This window comes from Triturus cristatus, chromosome 6, assembly GCF_964204655.1.
Source record: "Triturus cristatus chromosome 6, aTriCri1.1, whole genome shotgun sequence".
NCBI lineage: Eukaryota > Metazoa > Chordata > Amphibia > Caudata > Salamandridae > Triturus > Triturus cristatus.
In genome coordinates this window covers 1928067686-1928090536 of record NC_140589.1, presented here as the reverse complement: position 1 = coordinate 1928090536, position 22851 = coordinate 1928067686, and the positions used below count along the sequence as shown (strand labels likewise).

Here is a 22851-nt window from a genome sequence, read left to right as displayed (position 1 = left end):
CCCTTTATATGGTTCCTCACCAGGGTGGGCTTTTCTATGGTACATAGGCTGTGCGGTGCCCTTCTAATAAATGCCTTGTCACTTTCTGTACATTCAAACATTCACTTCATTAAGAACACTTTGTCACATTCTCCAGGAACTCACCCCGAGATTTGCAAAGCCATCTCTTAGCAGATCTCAACTTCCACATGGAAGACCTTAGCGATGCCAGCACAGACAACCTAATAGAAAGCATGAGCAACATCGGCCTCATCCAACTGATCATTGACCCAAGGCACATCGTAGGGAACATGCTTGACTCCAGCTTCATCTCCAGCAAAACAATCGAGTACCACCATGTCACAGAACTCACCTGGATCAACCACTCCATTGTCCACTTCACCATCACAGGGCACAACGCTAAAGAAACCAAAGTCAAACCACCCAGCACACCTCAGAGCAACTTGAAAACTGTCTCAGACGAGAACTCGAACAACACTCTCCATGCCAACTGACCGGTCACAGCTCCAGACCGTAAACAGGCCATCAAGAACTTCACCGACTGGATCACTGACTATGCCACCCCCGCCGAGCCGAACAAGATCAGAGAATCCGCAAAGTGTGTCAACTTGTTTATCATGGAACTTCAGAACTCTCAATGAGACTGTTGGCTAGAAAGAAGATGGAGTACCAGTAAGGATCCAGTGCACTACACCACCTTCAGGGCATCAATCATCCACTACCACCTCCTCCTTAAAGAAGCGAAGAAGAGTGCCTTCACATGCTGCATAGAGATCAGCTCAAACCACAGCAATGAGCTCTTCGCCATCGTTAGGGAATTCAGCAACCCTGCGTCCACCGAGATCATAACTCCCTTCTGGGATCTGTGCGACATGCTTCTTGACTACTTCCATTTGAAGACCGCCGTCATCTACCGGGACTTTGAATCTCAGCTCTCCGCCAGTGACAGCCTCAAACTCCTCACACCCACTGACACTAACTCCGACCTCCGGCCACTTCCTGGGACCAACTCATCGCAAAAGACACCACCTCTATAATGAAGTCGATGCACTCTGGGGTACCCACCGCTCCATGCCCCCACCTTATCTTTAACCTCAGGAGCAAGGCGATCAGCTTAGAGCTCACAAAACCACTGAAAAGATCCATCACCATGGCCTCCTTCCCGGAAGAGTGGTAACACGCAGAAGTGAAACCCCTCCTGAAGAAACCCTCAGCAGACCTACAGCAGCTGAAGAACCCCTGACTGATACCCCTGCTCTCGTTCCCAGCCATAGTCTTCGAGAGGTCCATTAAAAGGCAGCTGACCAGACACCTGGAGCACAACAACCTCATGGACTCCTCCCAGTTCGGCTTTCAAGCCGATCAAAGCACAGAGACCGCCCTATCAGCCATAGATGACATCAGAGCCCACCTGGACCTCAGTGAGACTTCAGTCCTCATCTTCCTTGACCTCTCAGCTGCCTTCAACATGGTCTCCCACCAAATCCTGATCGACAAGCTCCACCATATCAGAATCCAAGGAAATGCCCTCAAATGGATCGCCTCCTACCTCACCAGAAAAACGCAGACAATCAGACTCCCACCCTACTCCTGAACCCAAGGACATCATCTGTGGCATCCCACAAGGATCCTCCATTAGCCCCCCTCCTTCTTCTACACTTACATTACACCCCTAGCCAACATTGTCAGATCGCACGGGCTGTAGGTCATCTTCTACACCGACTAGATCCACCTCACTACCTCCAGAGAGAACTTACATAGGTGCATGGCCAACATCACCGACTGGATGAAGCACAACTGCCTAAAAGTGAACGTGGACAAGACAGAAGTTCTCATCTTCAGTAACCACGCATCTCCTTGAAGCAACGCATGGTGGTCAGCAGAACCTGGCTTCTTCTCCTCCCCTACCGACCATGCCCGAGACTCCAGCATTGTCCTGGACAACAAGCTCTCCATGAAGAAGCAAATCAACATGATCTCTGCCATCTGCATCCTCACAATGCACATGTGCCGCAAGCTCTTTAGATGGCTCCCCGCCAGACACCTGCATTCCGCCTCCCTCTTCCTCACTTACACTCCTAGAGTCTAAAGCACCAGGCACAGACCCACTCTTACTCCCACCTGGCTGCAAAGACCTCAAATGAACTCCCCCTGCACCCGAGATCTGCCTCATCACTGAATCTGGAAAGGACTCAAGACCTGGCTGTTCAACTGATTGGCCCCTCCGGACAACAACTCCTCACCCAGCGCCTTGAGAACCTCACTGATGATTTGCCGCGCTCAATACCCATTGATTGATTCTGTAGATTCATATAGATTTTTCTCAGAGGGGACTTTCTGATGCGGTTTTAACTCTCCCTTGTCAATAAATGCCTGGCTAAATTCAGTGCGGTCTTCAGGGTTGACTTTTGATGCCGAGTTAGCTCTCCATTTATGAATGCAGGGCCACATTCAACACATTTATAGAGTTTCTCTCCTGTGTTAACATTCTGATATTTACATTGTGTTTAGTAATCGATCCCTTGTCACATTCTATTCATTAATAGGGTTTCTCCCTAGCGTAGATTTGTTTATACGGCATTAGCTTATTCTTCCTGTGGAAGACTTTATTAAACTCTGTACATACATTGGATTTCTTGCCATGTAGATTTTCGGATGTCGCTTCAGTTTTCCATTTATTATGAATGCTTTGTGGTATTCAGTACATACATATGTTTTCTCCCCTGTGTTAACTTCCTAATCTTGTATTACATTTTGCTTTGTAATAAATCCCTTGTTACATTCTATAAATTCATGTGGTTTCTGCCCAGTGTGGATGCTGATATTGCTTTAACTATCCCTTTATGATAAATACCTTGTCACATGCGCTGCAGTTGAATGGTCACCCTCCATTTGGAATAACTGCTATGTCACATTTTGTACAATTATATGGTTTCTCTCATGTGTGAACATTCTGATGTAGTTTCAAACTTTGCTTTGTAATAACTGCAAAGTCACATTCAGTACAGCCATATCGTTTCCCACAAGTGTGGAATTTCTGATGTTGTATTTATCTTTGTCTAGTAATAAATGTCTTGTTGCATTATGTACTTTCATAGGGTTTTTCTCCTACGTTGACTATATGATGTTGCATAAGATGCAAATTTCTAATAAATGCCTTCTCACATTCAGTACAGTTGAATGGTCTCTCGCCAGTGTGGATTTTCTAATGTTGCTTCAGCTCTCCATTGGTTATAAATGCTTTGTCACATTCAGTGCATTCATACGGTTTCTCCCCAGTGTGAACTCTCTGATGTTGCTTTAGCGGTCTATATTTTATAAATGCTGGTGTTTTGTTCACCTGGGAATGTGCGGCCCCATCTGCCCAAAAGGCATCTGTGGTTTTCTGCCGAGTGCAGGAAATCAGGAAATCAGGAAATCAAAGAGCGATTTGCTCTTTGCAATCAAAGCCTTGGACAAAGGCAGGATAAAGATTTTGAGGGCAAGGCATAAACAAACTTTAGAAAGGGCTAGAAAGGCCTGGGAGGCCGAGACATGGGAGGAGCTAAGGTTAACCTTGCAGGCCAAAGACTTTAAGGGTTTTTGGACCATTGTTAGTACGGGAAGGAAAGAACCTGGTACCACCTCATTCCCAAATATATCCGCAGTGGTATGGGAAGCTCACTATGGGGGCCTCTATTCCAGCCCAAAACGACAACATATTACCTACATCCACTTCCCCTACCAGACTTGCTTGTCAAGCTGAAGCCATTTTGGCAATAACACCAAAGGAGGTGGAAATGGCCATACGTTTGTTGATACCCAATAAAGCGCCGGGATTGGACAAAATCCCTGGCGAACTTTACCGCTCGGAACCAAAGATCTGGGTCCCGTACCTGTGCTCTATTCAACTCTATTTTGATGGGTGCGGAACTCCCAGAGTCTTGGCTTGGTACAGAAATCGTTCCGATATTCAAGAAAGGCTGTCCTTTACAACCTTCAAATTACAGGCCCATCAGCTTAATTGACATCACACAAAAGCTGTTCGGCCGTATAATTCTGGACAGATTACAGTCTTGGGAGTCGGATAATAACATCCTAAGCCTTTTGCAAGTGGGTTTCAGAGAGGGTATTTCCACTGTTGACCAGATTTTTCGACTTCAGATTATACACTGGAAGACCGTGAATCTAGAGGGTGGCAGTCTCCACCTTATTTTTGTTGATCTGAGGTCGCCATTTGACCTGGTTCCACGAGAAAATCTGTGGAAGGTGCTTCAGGCACTAAATGTCCCTCTGTATCTTTTGGATATTGTGAGTAGACTCCACAGGAAAAATTTCGCCCAGGTCAGATGTGGAAAACATGGTGACCTGTCCTCCCGCTTCCCTGTTAACCGTGGAGTCCGACAAGGATGCGTGTTGGCACCCACGCTATTCTGTCTATATATCAATGGACTCATTAAACATCTGGAGGGTATCAGGGATACAGATGCGCCAAGACTCGTCACGGGCCTGGTGCCAGCGTTGATGTTCACTGACGATACTTTGTTGTTGTCCCGAACGTCAACTGGCATCCAGCGCATCCTGGACGGCTTTGTGGATTTCTGCACTGAAAGAGGTTTAGAGATCAATTTAGCTAAAACTAAATTTATGATCCTCAACCCCCCCAAGCACACACGGCCAAACCCAGTTCTGAACGGCGTCTACCTTGAGCGGGTGACAACGTTCAGCTATCTGGGGATCATCCTGCAAGAAAACTTTGGATGGGGGGGACAAATTGCCAACTCTGTGTTGAAACTTGCCCAAACCACTGGTGGAATCTCACAAGTATTCAGAGGCTCGGTCTCCAAACCAGTGGGACCAGCAATTGAAATCTATAGGACCCAAGTGAGAGCTGCATCCATCTACGGAGCAGAATTGTGGGGTCATTCAAGAATACACAGCCTGAGTAGGACCGAAAATTCTTTCGTGAGGAGTTTGCTGGGCTTAACGTCTAGCTCCCCGCTGATTCCTATCAGGCTGGATTTCGGTCTGATACCCATGGACCAAGTGGTAATGCTGCGCCCACTAGTTTATTGGAAGAGACTTTGGTCTAATGCAGAGCTGGGTTCTTATCGGGAGGAATTTATGGGGGTTTGGCCCCTACTAAAGCATAAGAATATTCCCTGGTTGAGTTTTGTTAAGGATGCCTGCATTAAGATTGGCTTACCCGAATTATGGACTTCCCCAGAGATCTCGTGCCCGGCCCTACCAAAAGTAAAATTGGCCGAACAGGCCAGAAACTACCATCTCATGTGTCTACATGAACGTGCTGAGTCCGGGAGGTTGACGACCGAGTTCCTACAAATTAAAGACAACTAGAGGAGAGAGAAATTCTTAGATCTGGTCAGTCCCCCGGCTGCTAGGAAGCTATATTGCCAACTGAGATTGGGTTGCCTGCCACTCAGATCGTTTACCTCCAGGTGGGATCCAAATAATAGCACCGCTTGTCCGGCCTGTGGCTCCAGTCTGGAGGACGAAAAACACGTTTTCTTTTTTTGTCCTATTTACCATATCCAAAGAAAACGTTGGGTTAAGCCCATTTGTATCAATCTTGGTTTCAGAGAGTGTGAGCATGCAATGAGAGTCCTGAAATATGACACCCAACCCCCAATAGTATTTGCAGTTTCCCGGTTTTTAAATGCTATGTGGCTAAAACGTAGGAATTTTTTGTAGTTCAATATTGAGTTCTGCTCTTTTTGATTGTTATGTAATATTTTATAACTGTGATTTAATTTGCCTATTTTAATTGTGAATTGTGATAACTTATGTTGCTTTTATGGCCTCTGAGCCGAAATAAAGATTAACAATGGCAATGGCTATGTCACATTTTGTACAATTATATGGTTTCTCTCATGTGTGAACATTCTGATGTAGTTTCAAACTTTGCTTTGTAATAACTGCAAAGTCACATTCAGTACAGCCATATCGTTTCCCACAAGTGTGGAATTTCTGATGTTGTATTTATCTTTGTCTAGTAATAAATGTCTTGTTGCATTATGTACTTTCATAGGGTTTTTCTCCTACGTTGACTATATGATGTTGCATAAGATGCAACTTTCTAATAAATGCCTTCTCACATTCAGTACAGTTGAATGGTCTCTCGCCAGTGTGGATTTTCTAATGTTGCTTCAGCTCTCCATTGGTTATAAATGCTTTGTCTCATTCAGTGCATTCATACGGTTTATCCCCAGTGTGAACTCTCTGATGTTGCTTTAGCGGTCTATATTTTATAAATGCTTTGCCGCATTCTGTACATTGATAGGATTTCTTCCCAGTGTGGATTTTCTGATGTTGCTTTAGATCAGTATTTGTTATAAACGCTTTGTCTCATTCTGTACATTCATATGGTTTCTCCCCAGTGTGGATGATTTGATGCTGCTTTAGATTTGTCTTCCATCCGAACACTTTATTACATTCTGTACATTTGTACGGTTTCTCCCCAGTGTGGACCTTCTCATGTTTCCTTAGCTCTCCATTTATTATAAATGCTTTGTCACATTAAGTGTGGACTTTCTGATGTCGCTTTAGATTATTCTTCCATCTGAATACTTTATCACATTCTGTACATGGATAGGGTTTCTCCCCAGTGTGGATTTTCTGATGACTCTTCTGATATCCATTTGTTATAAATGCCTTGCCACATTCTGTACATTGATATGGTTTCTCCCCAGTGTGGATTTTCTGATGTCGCTTTAGATCTCCATTTCTTATAAATGCTTTTTCACATTCTGTACATTGATATGGTTTCTCCCCAGAGTGGATATTTTGATGTTGCTTCAGCTGTACATTTCTCATATATGCTTTGCCACATTCTGTACATTGATATGGTTTCTCCCGAGTGTGGATTTTCTGGTGTTGCTTTAGCTCTCCAAGTGTTATAAATGCCTTATCACATTCTGTACATTTATATGGTTTCTCCCCAGTGTGGATTTTCTGATGTCGCTTTAGCCCTCCAATTCTTATAAATGCTTGGTCGCATTCTGTACATTGGTGTGGTTTCTCCCCAGTGTGGATTTTCTGATGTCGCTTTAGCTCGCCAATGATTAAAAATGCTTTGTCGCACTCTGTACATTGATATGATTTCTCTCCAGTGTGGGTTTTCTGGTGTTGCTTTAGCTCTCCAAGTGTTATAAATGCCTTATCACATTCTGTACATTTATATGGTTTCTCCCCAGTGTGGATTTTCTGATGTCGCTTTAGCTCTCCAATTCTTATAAATGCTTGGTCGCATTCTGTACATTGGTGTGGTTTCTCCCCAGTGTGGATTTTCTGATGTCGCTTTAGCTCTCCAATGATTATAAATGCTTTGTCGCACTCTGTACATTGATATGATTTCTCTCCAGTGTGGGTTTTCTGGTGTTGCTTTAGCTCTCCAGGTGTTATAAATGCCTTATCACATTCTGTACATTTATATGGTTTCTCCCCAGTGTGGATTTTGTGATGTCGCTTCAGCTGTGTATTACTTATATATGCTTTGTCACATTCTGTACATTGATACGGTTTCTCCCCAGTATGTACTTTCTGATGTGTAATTAGGTATCCACTAGTAATAAATGCTTTGTTACATTCTGTACATTTATATGGTTTCTCTCCAGTGTGGATTTTCTGATGTAGCTTTAGCTTTCCATTTGCTATAAAGGCCTTATCACATTCTGTACATTTATATGGTTTCTCCCCAGTGTGGATTTTCTGATGTCGCTTTAGGTTCTTCTTCCTTATGAACACATTATTACATTCTGTACATTTATATGGTTTGCTCTCTACGTGGGCACTCTGATGCTGCATTAGGTCTTTCTTTGCAAGAAACACTTTTCCACAGTCAATCAATATGGTTCTTCTCCAGTATGATATTCTGATGTTGCACTTGCTCTCTCTCCCTAATAAATGTTTTGTCACTTTTGAGATATTCATACGGTTTCTCTTCTGTGTGTTCTTTCTGATCCAGGTTAGCTCTTCCTTCGTAATGAGAACCTTATCAGACTTGCTTCAGTAGGTCAGTGTTTTATTTTGTCAATGTATATTAGGTGATCCCTAAGAGCCAAGTACAGACCACATTGGGCAGTTTGGGTTTTCTGCTGTAGAAAAAGACTTTTGTGAGGCATTAGCCTTAAAGGAAAGAGATTTCGAGGTGTACTTTTTTAACATCACTTCCTAAACAAGTGATGTTTAATGCCTTCACCTTTTTTGTTCATTACTGCATTTATTTCACCTGTTGGGATAAAAAAAAAACACTGGATAAGCTTAAATTGGTGGGTCCATCACGAAAATCTATTGGCATTTAATGAGACATTTAATTGACCACATAGACAAGTGTGCTGAAGAAATTCTAGATTACACTTTCAATGTAAAGATGCAAAAGGCAGAGCAAGGGCATACGATCCTTCCTGGACGCCCTCCTGTCGCGGAGTGTGGACTCAAGTATTAACCAAGACTCCAGTTGAGTCTTTTGTGCAGCACCACAGTTCTTCTGACAGCGGTTCTGTGTAGATCCATAAGTGTCGGATTTGATGGGTCCAGAGACTCAGCACTTACGTCCAAATGTGCCTTTGATGTGAGGGAAACTTCAAACAGTGGTTTTGAAGTGCACCAGTATTTCTTTCAATCCCTGCACTCACTCCAGACTACCAAAGGGAGTTATCATTACATTGTATTGGGTCAGTCTACTACCCTGGGAAGGGTAAGAGTGGGCTCCTTCCGCCCATCTGCCCAAAAAGGCCCATCGGGATACAGATGGATGCGGATAAGTGCTAAATCACACCCAACCCTTGCAGTGTCTGTGGCTCTCTAGAAGGAATACACAAAGGGGTCGGTCACCTAGCTCAGACGTGTATTAGAGACAGGCTGTAAGGTACAAAGAGCAGTACAAGCAGAGAAAACTACACTTTCTAAAAGTCGCTTTTCTAAAATAGTAATGTTAAATCCGACTTTACCAGTAAAGAGGATTTATCATTACCATTGCAAAGATATGAAACATGAAAAGGCTACTCCTTTCCAATCAGCAATTCCAGCTTAAAGGTATTCTTTTTATTTTTTTATATTCTTTATTATTTTATATATATGCACACACCCCCAATCCATATCCCTCCCCCCCACCCTTCTGAGACATTACCCACAAACAACATTTTTATTACATATTTCATTAATATCATGAAAGCAGATCTTAATTCTTCTGGTGCAAAATAATTAATCACAATCTATATCTTCTAATCGTAGTTAACTCCTGCTTAACTTCCACCGTCCTACATAATATGTTTATAATCACTTATCCAGTCCCAGTATGTCTTTGCATCCACTGCATTAGAGGGTCCCAAATTGCCAACCCTTTTTTACGTTTATTACGCCCCTTTCTTTTATATATGGCTGCCTCTAAGCTACATGTCGTCAATAATCGGGATCTCCATTGTTGGAACGCCGGCGGATTCGGATTCGGATCCAGCCAAGCTGAAGCTATACACATCCTTAGGACAGCCATTACCACAAAGATCAAGCCTTGCATGTATTTTGGTCGATTTATGTTAGCTGTACCTAGGATTATTTCGTCCTCTGAGAGGGCTAGTCTTGCTTTTAATATCACTGTTAAAAAACCTGATATATCATTAACCAATTTCACTAATACATCGCATGATGCAAATATATGCACAATGTCAGCTTCAAATAGCGTGCAGCGTGGACATGGCGTACCTTTTCCGGTCCCCCACTTAGCTATCTTGTTTGGGGTGTAATATAATGAAAAAACGTTTTTATAGTATTGAGCTTGTAATTTTGTAGACATAAAACAAGACTGAGATAATTTGTCGGAGTGGTGGAGGGTTTCGGGCGATACCCCTAATTTAGACTGCCATTTTGACACGCATTTATCCATGTCATCTGGATAGGAAACATTCATATATTCATAGACTTTTCCTATAGTTATTGTTGTTTTTTTAATCAGGTTCTCCATGATTTGAATTACTTGAAATTTTGCTCGCCCACCCGCTTTCCTCCCCCCAAAAAGTCTCTAACCTGTAGAAATTTAAAGAAATCCCTATGACATAGTTTATAATAATTTTGTAACTCCTCAAAATACTTCAAACCTATAGTGGAATCAAAACAGCCTAGCTGCGGGATCCCTCCCTGTACCCACCTATCCATACAGGTATCCTAAAGATCTCTGGGAGGTTGTCATTTTTAAATATTGGAGTATAGTGGGATAACCGTCCAATTCCCAGCAATTTACGTACATTATTCCAGACCTTATAAATGCCAGAGAGGGTCTTAAATCTGACCTTCTTAAAGTAACTATCATTTGAATGTCGCCAGAGGCACCCTCTAGTTTCATCACCCAATATAAGTTCTTGCGGTGTTGGGATACTGCTAGTTATTCTGTTATTCGTCCTAATTGATAATAATTCAACACAATACCTCAATGTGGCAGCCCAATAATACAGTTTAAAATTAGGCTGTGCCAGTCCACCTCTATCTTTAGGTAGGGTAATAAATCTTAATGCTCTACGTGGTCTCTTGTATCCCCACATAAACCTGGAAAACATATTGTCTATAGACTTAATCAATTGGAGTGGAAATTCCAAACATATTGTTCTAAAACAATATAGAAATCTAGGTAAAAAAAGCATTTTAATCACATTACACCTGCACCCAATGGATAAATGTAGATTATTTAACCTGATCACATGTTTTTTGTGTATTGTATTAATGGTTCGAGATTGTTATTGACTAAACTCTCCAATTTTGCCGTTATGCTAACACCTAAATATGTAGCTTTACCCATTACTCGGTCGTCTCTCATCTTGATTTTACAATTGAGGATAATCTGTGTGTTATCTTGATTCAATTTATATCCTGACACCCCTCCAAAGATTTTGGCCTCCTCTTCTATTGCGCTTATCGCATTAATAGTTCCACTAGTAACTAGAGCAATATCATCCGCATACGCCAATGTTTTTGTAGACTGGTCTCGTGCCCATATTGGTGGTATTAATATGTTGTTTTCAAGTCTACGGATGAAAGGGTCAATATATACCGCAAATAGAAGAGGAGTACATGGGCACCCCTGTCTTGTTCCTCTAGTAATGGTTAACTTTTCTGATACTGACCCATTTACCATTACTACAGCTTATGGTTCAGTTTATAGCATGTGTACTGCTTTGATGAATTGTTCCCTGATGCTACTTCTTGACATTGCAGTCCAAAGATAGTTCCAGGAGACCCTATCAAAGGCCTTTTTGGCGTCCAGTAATATTAGTGCCATAGGGTCTCCTGCAACACCCGCAATGTCGAAACAATGAGATGACCCTTTGAACATGATCGGTTGTGGATCTCCCTGGGATGAACCCATGTTGGCGGTCAGATACAATTTTATGTACAATCGGTGCCAATCGGCTAGCTAATAATTTAGAATACATTTTTGAGTCCCCATTTATCAGAGTGATAGGGCGATAAGACCCAAGTTCTGTGGGGTCTTTGTTTTCTTTTAAGAAAACCACGATTTTATCTAAAGACCATGATCCCGGAGGTGGCCCCTTCCCCCCCCCCCCGAAAGATGTGTGCAAATAGGTCATACATTATTTTTTTTTAACTGTGAGGAAAATGTAACATAAAACTCTGTTGGAATCCCATCCATACCAGCCGCTTTTCCTGCAGGTAAGCTATTCATTGAGAGAAAGATATCCTCCCACTGCGGTATACCATCCAAACTATCTTGGTCCTCTAGTCTAAATGGTGAATTTTGATTGAGATATTCCTCAATTTGTTTCCCCGTCGTATATCTGTATCCTCATATAGGTTTTGGTAGAACCGTTGAAACGCAGTTCTTATTGCGTTAAGTTTGGTCCTTAGCCCATGTTCTGGATCTTTCATTTCCCTTATTAGATTGGCTGTACTTTGTTCCCGGGTACATACCGCTAACTGATGTCCGACCTGTTCACTTAATTTGGAAATGCTTTCTCTATGCATTGTTGCCTTAACTATGGCATTTCCCGTTAGGATATCGATGATAAAATGTTTAGCGGTCGCTACACGACTTAATTCGCTTTCAGTTTCCTGTTCCTCCTGAACAGCCTTCATCAATCCTTCCTCGGCTATACCCAGATTACTCTACAGTGCCACCGTTTTTTATTTAGCCTTCTTATTAAAATGTTATGAAAATCGTAGCTTCTCCCCTCTGATTCCGGCCTTCAGGGCATCCCATAACATATCGATTGGTGCACTACCCAGATTATCCTCCAAAAACCCGGGTATCCATTTCCGCATATGATGACAATATTCCTTATTTACCAATAGTTGCTCTTTCGAACATCCAAGCTTTCACATTGGAGTTCGTTGCTCCACATTCTATATTTAAAACAAAGGATTGTAGTCAGACAACACCCTTGGCAGTTTTTCTATTGTGCAGTCAGATCTTAACGTGCTAGAGACCAGTATATAATATTGCATGCATAGAGTTTGAATTGGAGTAGTAGGTAAATCCAGGATCACTCGGATGCCCTATTTGCCAACAATATATTAATCCATGAGTTCGACATAGATTTTTAAAAGCCTGAAACACTTTTGGCTTCCTGCCCCGATATTTGAATCCTGGATCCACCGACCAGTCACAGGGGAGATTTAGATTATAGACACCACACACTATCAGCGGAAGAGGCCAGTGAGCAAGCTCATTAGAAATATAATCCAGTACATCCGGGTCATCACTAACATTACCATACATTGTACATAATGTCATTGTTTTAGCATTGTTGTACTGACATTCTGTAATTGCACACCGCCCATATTTATCAGATGAGGATCGAATAAATGGCATCCCGCCCCCTTTCGTCAGAATGGCCACACCCCTAGTCCTTACTCTTTATGGCTGTAATCAGTCTATACCTGAGTGTGTTGAGTAAATACCGTTGTAACCCCTCGATATTTGTCTCTTGTATACAGATAATATTTGCCCCGGTCATTTGTAATCCAACAGACACTCTTTGTCTTTTCTTTGTGTCATTGAGGCAGCATATATTAACGGTAAGGATTTTCAAACTAGCCATATTGATTCTTGTCCATCCCTAACTGTGAATATTTCCCCTCTAGTGCCCACTTCCAATAATAAGAGTTTTGCCATTGTTTGTTATTTCTATATCCAAATTGGTCCCTCCTGATTGCACCTTTTACATTCACCACATGTCTGAGATTCCCCCTTCCCCCCTCCCACCCCCCTCCCTCCACCATTATTTATGCAATCAGGATCAATCCTGTGCCAGTGTGATAGTGTCTGACCCATCCTCACCCACACTCCACCTCCCTCACTTCCCCTCGTGTATGAACGTGTTTCTATCCATTATAATCTTAGCTCTTTGTATCATAAAGCACTCCCCTATCCTAACCAAGAGGAAGAAAAAGATCAAAAACAAGAGCAACCATAACATAACCAGAAGAAGGGGAAAAAACAGACCACATGTAAGAACTGAAATAGCCTTCAAGTCACTACCCCAAAGTCTGTTATATTAGCACCTAATGTTTGTTCTCAGCAGTCCCGGGTTTCCCAGCTATGATTTCCTCTAATGCTCTCTGAACTTGTATTTCTGAAGTGAAATAATAGTTTCGACCTTGCGAGATTACTTTTAGTTTAGCAGGGTTCTGTAAAAAAACTGTTGCTCCTATTTTTTGGAATGGCACAATCAGTTGCCTGAGCCTCCATCTTCTCTCCACTGTGGCATGTGCAAAGTCTGGTTTAGGAAAAAATGAAACATTCTCCCAGTTCCTTTTCTTATTGGGTCTCGCTAAGTCATAAACAGCCTGTCGAAGCAGAAAGTTTCAGAAATAGATTAAGATTACCCTTGGATATGACTGGTCGTTCGGGGGGCGCCTGGACATTGTTAAAGGAAATCTGTGTACACGTTGGATTTCTTTATCCCAATCCCAGTGTGCTTCTTCTGGCAGAGAGTTTCTCAACATATTTATTGTGAATTTCCCGATATCGCTACCTTCACTGTTCTCCGGTATCCCTAGCAGTCATAGGTTGTTGCGAAGTTGACAATTTTCTGCCTCTTCTAGCTTGCACATCACATCTTTCAATGAGCTCGCTTGAGAGGCTGCCTGTGTTTTCAATACATCCACTGTTGTTTCTAGGGCTTCTGTCCGATTTCCCACCATGCTTAGTCTCTCTGCGATCTCGGTACAGGTTTTCCCAATTTTACGGATTGAGCCTTTTAATTTTTTTGAGGCCAGTCGGGCTTGTTGATTTTCCAGTTTGACCTCATCTTGCAATGATCTAAGGGATTGTAGGATCAAAGATAGGGATGGCTCAGCAGACTGCTCCTAGTTTTTCTGTCCTGCCGTATCCCCTTGTTGTTTCTTAGACATCCTCTCCATCTTGTGTACTCCATTAAAGGGTAGCAGCTGTGTATCGGAATAATCTCATCCAAGTTCTCCCTCTTCCTCTCCCCCATTCCGCTTGTGTTTACTCTTTTTCCCTTCTGATAGCCTCTTTGTTTTCCTGGGTATCCTTCTCACCCCTTGCTGGCTGAAATTGCTTGTGGAGGTATCCCCGCAATCATCATCGTGACTACTACTGTTTGATACCACATGTCAGATACGCCAGAATCCTCATTCAAACAGTAAAAGTATTCCATGGGGTCAGGGGAAAGGTTTGCCATCTCGTGGCTGTTTCCCTGTATACCCCCTTCTATAGGAGGAGGTCACATTATTTTGTTAATCGCCTCAATATTATTTATCTGTTTTTCGGTTATTTCTGTTTCACCGATATTTTCGCTGGTGGGGCTACCCTGATCGAAGATACTTTCCTTAGCTTTGCATTCTCTTGTTGGGCACTGATGAGTGCCCCTGGCATTCCCAGTACGGTACTTTCGCAATTTGACCCCCATGAAACTCGCTCCCTGCTTAGTTCTAGCATGCTGTCCTGTGTGACAGTATGAGGATCTACTAGTTTGGGTATTTCCGTGCCGGTAGGGGTGTTGACTGAATCATCCAACTGTCCTCTCTCTTTCACGTTATCGTTCATACCCCTCGGTGGAAACAAACTTGTTATGACATTATGCTTTTTCCCTTGTTCTCCCGCTGTCGTACCCCTCTGGCCAGAATTTTTATTAGATTCAGCTTTGCCCCCCTTACTGGTATGCGGTTCACTCTTCTTTGAGTCAGTGTCCAGTTTCATGCCAGTTTCCCGCCGTGCTGACATTGTTCCGCGTTCCTCGCACTGCCATGGCTTCTCTGGAATGAGCTCTGGAATCTCTGGCGTCCTTGTTGCTAGGAGACTCCAACCGGTATCCGTGAATGATTCCCCAGTCGGAAGCCGCCGTCAGCAATAGCCGAGCAAGAGATTCCCACCGCACACAACAGCCCTTGCTTCAGTCATTTTTCCCTCGGTCCGATGATTGCCCAGTCTCCTGTCACCTTCTCGCCATTCAGTCCATCGAGTCCAGCGGTCGCATTCTGCTCGCATAGATGGCTCCACTCGGAGAAAAACCTCGTCGAGGATCGGAGCAAAGCGGAGGTGAGTGACAGTGGTCTTACTCAGACTCCATCTTGCCTCTTGCCTCTCTACTCTTGTAGCTTAAAGGTATTCTAAGGAATTCCCAGTTCTAGCCAATGAGAGGAGTAGGCCTTACAGTAGTGAAAAAGTAATTTAGCTGTTTGTCACTATCAGGACATGTAAAGCATAGAAGTATATGTTCTGCCTTTTACTCACATAGCGTCCTGCCCTTTGGGTTACCAAGGGCCTTCCTTAGGGGCGACTTATATGTAATAAAAGGGGTGTTTTAGGCTTGGCAAGTAGCTTTAAATGCCAAGTCGATGTGGCAGTAACCTTCACACACAGGCACTGCAGTGGCAGGCCTGAGAGATGGTTTCAGGCTGCATATGTGGGTTGCACGGTCAGTGCTGCAGCCCACTAGTAGCAAATAATTTGCAGGCCCTGGGCACATGTAGTGCACTTTACTAGGGACTTCTAAGCAAATTAAATATGCCAACCGAGTATGATCCCATGTTACCATGTTTAGGGGAGAGAGCACAAACCATTCAGCACTAATTAGCAGTAGTAGCGGGAGCAGAGTCCTAAAGCCAGCCAAAACAAGCACAGAAAATGAAGGGAGGCAGCTAAAAAGTTGGGCAAAAACCACCCTAAGGCTGTCAGGTCTAACAAAGCCTTTTCCAGTGAATGGACCACACAACAAAGAGCACCACAATAACGGCGGGAAATATAATCAATTGCTGCAAGGGAGTCCTTTATACTTTCAGAGAGCCCGTGATAGGACCCGGACAATAATCTGAGCATCTTTCACATAGTTTAACTCCAGAGATCAGAGGCTCTGACCAGAGCTACACAAGAACAAGCATTGGCATAGCCAATAGGTCTCGCTTTTGGGACCTTATAAGTATTTAGTTATGTAGCACAATATCATTGGTGTAACAACATCAACCGTTGCATGGCTAAACACTTATATGGTCCCCAAGGCGAGACCTATTGGCTATGCCAATGCTTGTTCTTATAACTCCGGTTAGATTGGGTGGCTATGAAAAGCAGGGGTTTGCAGGGAAAGCAGTAGACAAGGGAAATACGATACACTGTCCCACACCTCAGGTTCACAACAATTAGAAAAGAGTAACTATGGTTAAAAACAAAAATAGGTCAAGTTTTGGAACAAAATACGAATTTTGGGACAAAAAATCTTAATTAGAAACATCCAGAAACCTACTCCCAAACATACTACACTCGTCCCGGAATTAGCGATAGGAATCCAGTTCCAAGCCATACAAGGCATTTCCAGTCAAGCGACAGACGAGAGACAAGTGGACAAGCGGAGTGAGCGGAGCCTCTAGCCTCAGAGTCTTGGAGCTACGGAGCGAATCTCAGCAGTAGCAGCAGTGGCTGGCCGACTAGCCCGACCAGACCGACCAGACTTGATCAGCTGCAGGGCGGAAGGGTGACGGATTGACGGAGCGGAGGAGGAATAACGGTGAGGTCATCGGTAGCAGGCTGGTTGTAGGCTAGCTCTCGAACCAGGGCAGGGCTTGGGCGTGGCCGGTTTCCAAAACAATATGGCCCTAAGCACAACAGAAGCTGGTCATTCCTTCAGTTCCCCCGGCCTCCCAGCTGCCTCTGCCCACCAACTCTCCTCCTCCCCCCCTCCCTGCCCGCCACCTTCAGCAACCAAACCACCACAGAGGCTACAGGCTGCACGGCTGCACCGCTGACCACGCTACTGGACTACGCCACGACTCGTCGGTAGGGCAAGCACGGCTACCTTCTAGCAGACAGCCGCACTAAGTGAGAGCCCTTGGCTATCTGCAGAGGCGGCCTGTCTTATAAACGTGCAAGGTTTTTTGATCGGCAACATCTTTTACAAGATAACCAACAAAGGTCAGAAGACACATTGGTTTTTGTGACGAGACATTCTCTCATGAATGAACGAATTCGGCAAATCATTTGCTCTAATTGGCATTTACTTAATGTTAACAAATCAAAACAGAATCAATTAATGAAACCACTTTTTGCGTACCGCAAAAATAAAAATCTAAAAGATTTAGTGGTCCGATCACGTATGCCACAACAAAAAGAGCCAATGCAGCGAAGCATTGATGGCATGAACCCGATAATCGGAAATTTTAAGTGTGGCACTTGTAAAGTCTGCCCCCAGGCGATAGAGACCAAGGAATTACAGTTTAATGGACAAACTATTAATCTGAAGAGCATGACTAACTGTAAGACCAAAAATATTGTCTATTTGCTTATCTGTCCTTGTAACAAGGGATATGTGGGCGAAACGTCGCGCACACTAAATACTAGACTTACAGAACATAAATCAGCTATCCGAACGAAAAAACTAGCTGCACCTATGGTCTCTCATTTCCTAGAGAATAACCATACTCCTGAAGATATTGGTTGGTTTATCTTGGAAAAAGTTGCAACTAGAGAAGGCCAATGTCCAGATAAGATTAGGAAAAGACGTGAAGTCTTTTGGATTTTTACCCTTGATACAGTAAACAAGGGTCTAAACTCAGAGATACCGTGGGAACAGGCCATTATATAAAATCCTCATCTGATTCTTGGGGATAAATGCAATAGTGGACCAATAATTCACCTTCCTTTGCATCCATATAATATGTATATAGTCATACTTGTTGTGAATAATATATGCATATGGACATAGTACCTCCATTGGGAATTCGTGCCAGGTAATTCTATGGGACATACATTTAGAGCTAATACCACATTTAGTCCATTTGGATACCTCTAAAATAAACTTTCTGCACTAATTGAAAATAGATTCCATTTGTCTACAAGATGACTCTTAATTCTATCGTCTCCTTCTTGTGGGTGCTCAGGTTAATTAAAGATGTATTATTTCAATTTAACAATTAGGACATCAAAAGGAATGCAGTCCTTCCCCTTATATACTCCTCTCCAAGATGGCGCCCACATCAAACATCAATCACGTTTTCTCTATAGAAAGAGACGGTATATATATAACATCAGAACTGGATCTATCACTTCATCTAAATCTAGTTTTGTTTTGTTTTATTCTATTTTATTCTCTTTAATTTTATCCGCTCGCTAGGCAAAGGACAAACATACAGCCCTCGTTCTGACTGAAGACTACAGCATAGTTACTGTCCATTTGAGACAGACTTCTTTCCATGCTGTCTCCTAAACGCGCTTGCCCGTTCCAAGATTGCGCGCGTATGGAAACACCTGACGTAATGGTTACTCAATATAAAGTCCATGAAAAACGGATCATTTTTCAATATGGAGGTTCGCGTTTAAACTACACGGAAGCTACGGAAGCGATCCTCGTCATCTATAAACATGGCGTTCAGGTATGGCCGTTTGTAGAGGATTAATAAGTTTAGCGTTGGGTAGTTCAGTATTGATATGTACGAGGTTTTCTATACAATCTTTAAACCTTCTTTTTATAGATATCCATGAATGCATTGAGATATCATCTATACGAGAACCCGATTTATCAAACCACGCAATATATATTCCTGAGCTATATCTATAGACATCTAAAGTAAGTAAAGTACATGTTATCGAGGGCTTCGATATCGACATACTGATGTAGAGAAGTTAAACCATCTATACCTAGATATTTCATTACCAACTCTGTTCATTACGAGAGTAGCAGCCCTAAAACAATGTGGAGACTAATTAGAAAAATGACGATTTTGTACATTTTAAATAAGTACTGCCATTACTATTTTTTGTTATGTGTATGTCAGGAAACAATCTGCCCCATGAGATACTTAGATGTTTTATTCATTATTTTCTCTTCCATAACTAAATATATGGATCAATTATAACGAGAAGAGATAAGGGAGGAGCCAAATTCATTTTTTGCGTGGCATCATATATCCAGGTCTACCCGAATATATTAGTAGCTGCAGACTATAATTATAGTCATAGTAAGTCACTCTATCATGAATGCGCGTTACTACACATTGAAAAAGCATGTGTTGCATAAATCATAGATTGAATTATTTTTCTGCATCTAGCCCTCTATTCTTGTCTGTTTTCAGAAAAGAAAGAGAAAACAGACCTAGGAGGTGAATAAAATATAGTTAATACTGTGTCAATACCGATTGGTATGTGATGCGTTATCGAATATTTTTAAATATTATGCATTTTGTAGATATCTTTATGCCTTAGTTTCTTCTACTTTGTATTACAACATACATTATCAACTGAAAAAACGCTCTATTTCAAATCTAAATATATGTAGAATATAGTTGCTTCTAAAAAAAGATTCTTTATTTTGTTTTCACAGCTGCTGAAGAAGTCAGCAAATAACTGAGAATCATAACGATATAGTGTTAATCATTGCACACCATCGTAAGTTTGATCTTATAGCCTATAACATAAATATTAAAACTTTCTTTTAAAAATAAAGTCCATTAATATGGAGTCTATAATGAATGGTGAGAACCGATTTGTACATTGTTAAGACGAACTCTTTCTACTATGAAAATTGTCTTTTTCTGTTTCTTTTTTGCCTATATCTTTTCTTCTTTTTTGCCTATATTTTATTTTTAATTTAGATTTCTTATAGAACCTTAAAGACATTAATTATCAAAATTGTATTGTAAATTCTGTTTTTTTGTTGGTCTTTCTGATGGACTATACATGATGTGGAATAAGTATGTTATTTGTTTTTTCTTTATGTATTGTATATAATGTATTTATATTGTTTTCTTAACAAACAAGTGACACGATTGTTTCTCTTTAGGAAATATCCATATCTAATAGGATAGATGAAATGCATTACAAGTTAATACAAATATTGTTTTTCCGCACAATTAATTTAGCCGCAATTTGTGATAAACATGTAATATTGTAGTGAACTAATTGGTTGACCAATTTCCTAGGTATACATATAGACAATATATTACTGTAACCATGTTTTTTTGCTATTTTTATGTTTCCATATAGTTAAACTGCAATAGACGGTCTCCTGATGAAGGCAGATTTGCCGAAACGCACGTAGTCTCCATCTTCCCCATTGCCCCCATTGAATATACATCGACCATATTATTAATTGTGTTAGATTAGTTTCTTATTTATGTATTGTTTAGATAAAAGAGCTGCTTTTTTATTTTAAGTATTTATTGATATTGTTTTTATATAAAAAAAACATTTTTTCACATTTTGGACAAGTATATACCTAGTAATTGTTGGCATATGTTGATTATAGCTTGCTATAGATTTTTCTCTCATTGAGGCGGCCTGTTATATCAGGTCTTGCCAGTAGTCCGCAGTAGGCTTGTGAGCCCTGCTTGCTAAACCCCCCCATGCGCACCAGCACCTGAAGTCGTTTCAACAACCTTTAGCTACTCAACAGTTTGACAGCCTTCAGCACTCAGCTTCGCAGTCCTCGCAATGGTTTTAAATCTGACAAGAATTAAGAGTTAAGAACTACTACTTTGAACTTCCTCATTACCTTGAATTATTTCAGCTCGTTGCTACATCCAAGTCTGTCGTGCGTTGAAATTTAGTCAGAGCTCCAGTCCAGTTCAGGAGCACCTACTTTATCGGAGCTCACGCACGACATGAGAAGAAGAGAAGTTAGAGTGCACTCAGCCTCCAGCCATCCCAGCATTTGAGTTGTGTCAATCTATCTGCACTAAACTAGGCCTTAGTCAACATTTTCTGTAATAAACAACAGTAGCCATTAGCTTTTTTTTTTCATTGCAATTAGACAGGCTCCGTGAGTTTCCCAGCAAGAACATTCGGAACATCCAGAGTGGAGCATCTTCTAAATTAATCTTAAGTAAAAACTTCTCAGGAAGTTGGTTGTTGGTGGTACCCCCCTACTCCCCATAGCAAGAGCTCCTCAAGCATGAGATCGGGGCGGGTGAGGAAAATACCATCAGAGTCTACAAAAAAACATATTTGCAAAGGAAAAAGTAATCTCCAAAAGCTTGGAAGCCTTGATCGACTCCCCCACGTAATTCCAATCTCAGTCACCTGCAAATCCCTACACAGATTTTGATCTTGATTCAGGACATAAACTCAAACCTCGGCAGTTCCCAGTGCAAGAGCAACTCACTAATAATCACTTGCCGCATCCAGCTGCAGGGGGGACAGCCACAGTGCAGGAACACATGAGGAACGAGGCCCCAAACTAGGGTTTAACAGCTCCCATAAACCAAGTGACAAACCAACCCTCAATAAGGGACTATTTTAGGAACTTAGTTCCATCGGCAGCCCTGAAGAAAAACTCTAGTCCAAGTGCATCGCCTCGGGTTTTCCCTTTAACAAAAGCAGTTGTAACCCCGAACAAAATCTCTACCCAGGCTCTGATCCACGCGGCAGCCGACGAAGGCGAAATCGTCTTGCAGTCATTTCCCACACCAACAATGGAGCTAAATAACTTGGACGTTTCAGTAACTCCAGAAGGCAGCCGACTGCCTTCTGTTGATCCCTCGGATCAACAGTTAGTTTAAACAAAACATGCTCCAACCCAAGTTTCTACCTTCAAAGACGCTATTTCTCCAACCGTCCAGCCTGCACAGTTCTCAAGTCAGTCTTCCCCATTACCATCAAATCTTTCCTTTGTATCCGACAACCAAAAAATAAAAGCCAGCGTAATGATCCCCCAAGCCGTGTCTTATTACCATCCCCAACTTAAATATCCAGACCCAAAAAGCCAACCAGAAATGGCCAACCCAGGTGATTATATGGGTAATCAAGAGGGGCCAGGAGATAACCTCATCCTTACCCCCTTAGACCTCTCGTTTTTTTCAAACAACCAACAAAAACCTGATGCCTACGAAACTTTACCAACTTTACATCAAAATGACCTTTGAACTCCGCTACTACAGACTCTTCAAACCTCGGCAGCCGCTTTAACTTACCACTCCGATAAAATGGACATGCAGGTGCACCTCTTGAACATGCTAGCGGTGTATACCGCCGGTATAGATCAGAAACTAGAGGCACTAAATCCGCTCATCACAAAAGCTCAATCCCAAGCCAAATTGGTCCAATTTGGTATGCTGCTGCTCCCCCATCAACGATTCATTATCAACTCTCCCACAATTCCTTTCCTCTATGATAACAGAAATCAAGAACTTACCACTGGCAGAGTCATCAGTCTCACTAATCCCCACCCTGCAACTTAGTTGAGGGACCCATTGCCACGGAAGACCAGTCCCTATCTATTCCACCGCATTCTACGGAGTTAGAAGACAGTAAAGCAACCCTCACTATTCCAGTCGAACAACACAACAAACACAGGCTGTCCGAAAGGGAAAAAAAAAAGAGTATGGAAGAGTCGGAACAAATGCACAACAGAATACAAAACACGAAATCCATGAGGCCCGGCCGACATCACCTCA

General features: G+C 42.2%; 1 protein-coding gene across 3 annotated transcripts in view; it reads right to left on the bottom strand.

Moving 5' to 3' along the window:
* Nucleotides 1-2580: 2580 nt before the first annotated feature.
* The window catches only part of LOC146822507 (uncharacterized), a 54831-nt gene continuing 34560 nt past the window's right edge, over nucleotides 2581-22851 (bottom strand). For all 3 annotated transcript variants that reach the window (XM_085613617.1, XM_085613618.1, XM_085613616.1), the window contains exon 2: nucleotides 2581-8227. In XM_085613617.1, coding sequence (XP_085469743.1) covers nucleotides 6517-7929 — 1413 coding nt within the window. In that variant the 5' untranslated portion in view covers nucleotides 7930-8227 and the 3' untranslated portion in view covers nucleotides 2581-6516. The remainder of the gene's footprint in view (nucleotides 8228-22851) is intronic.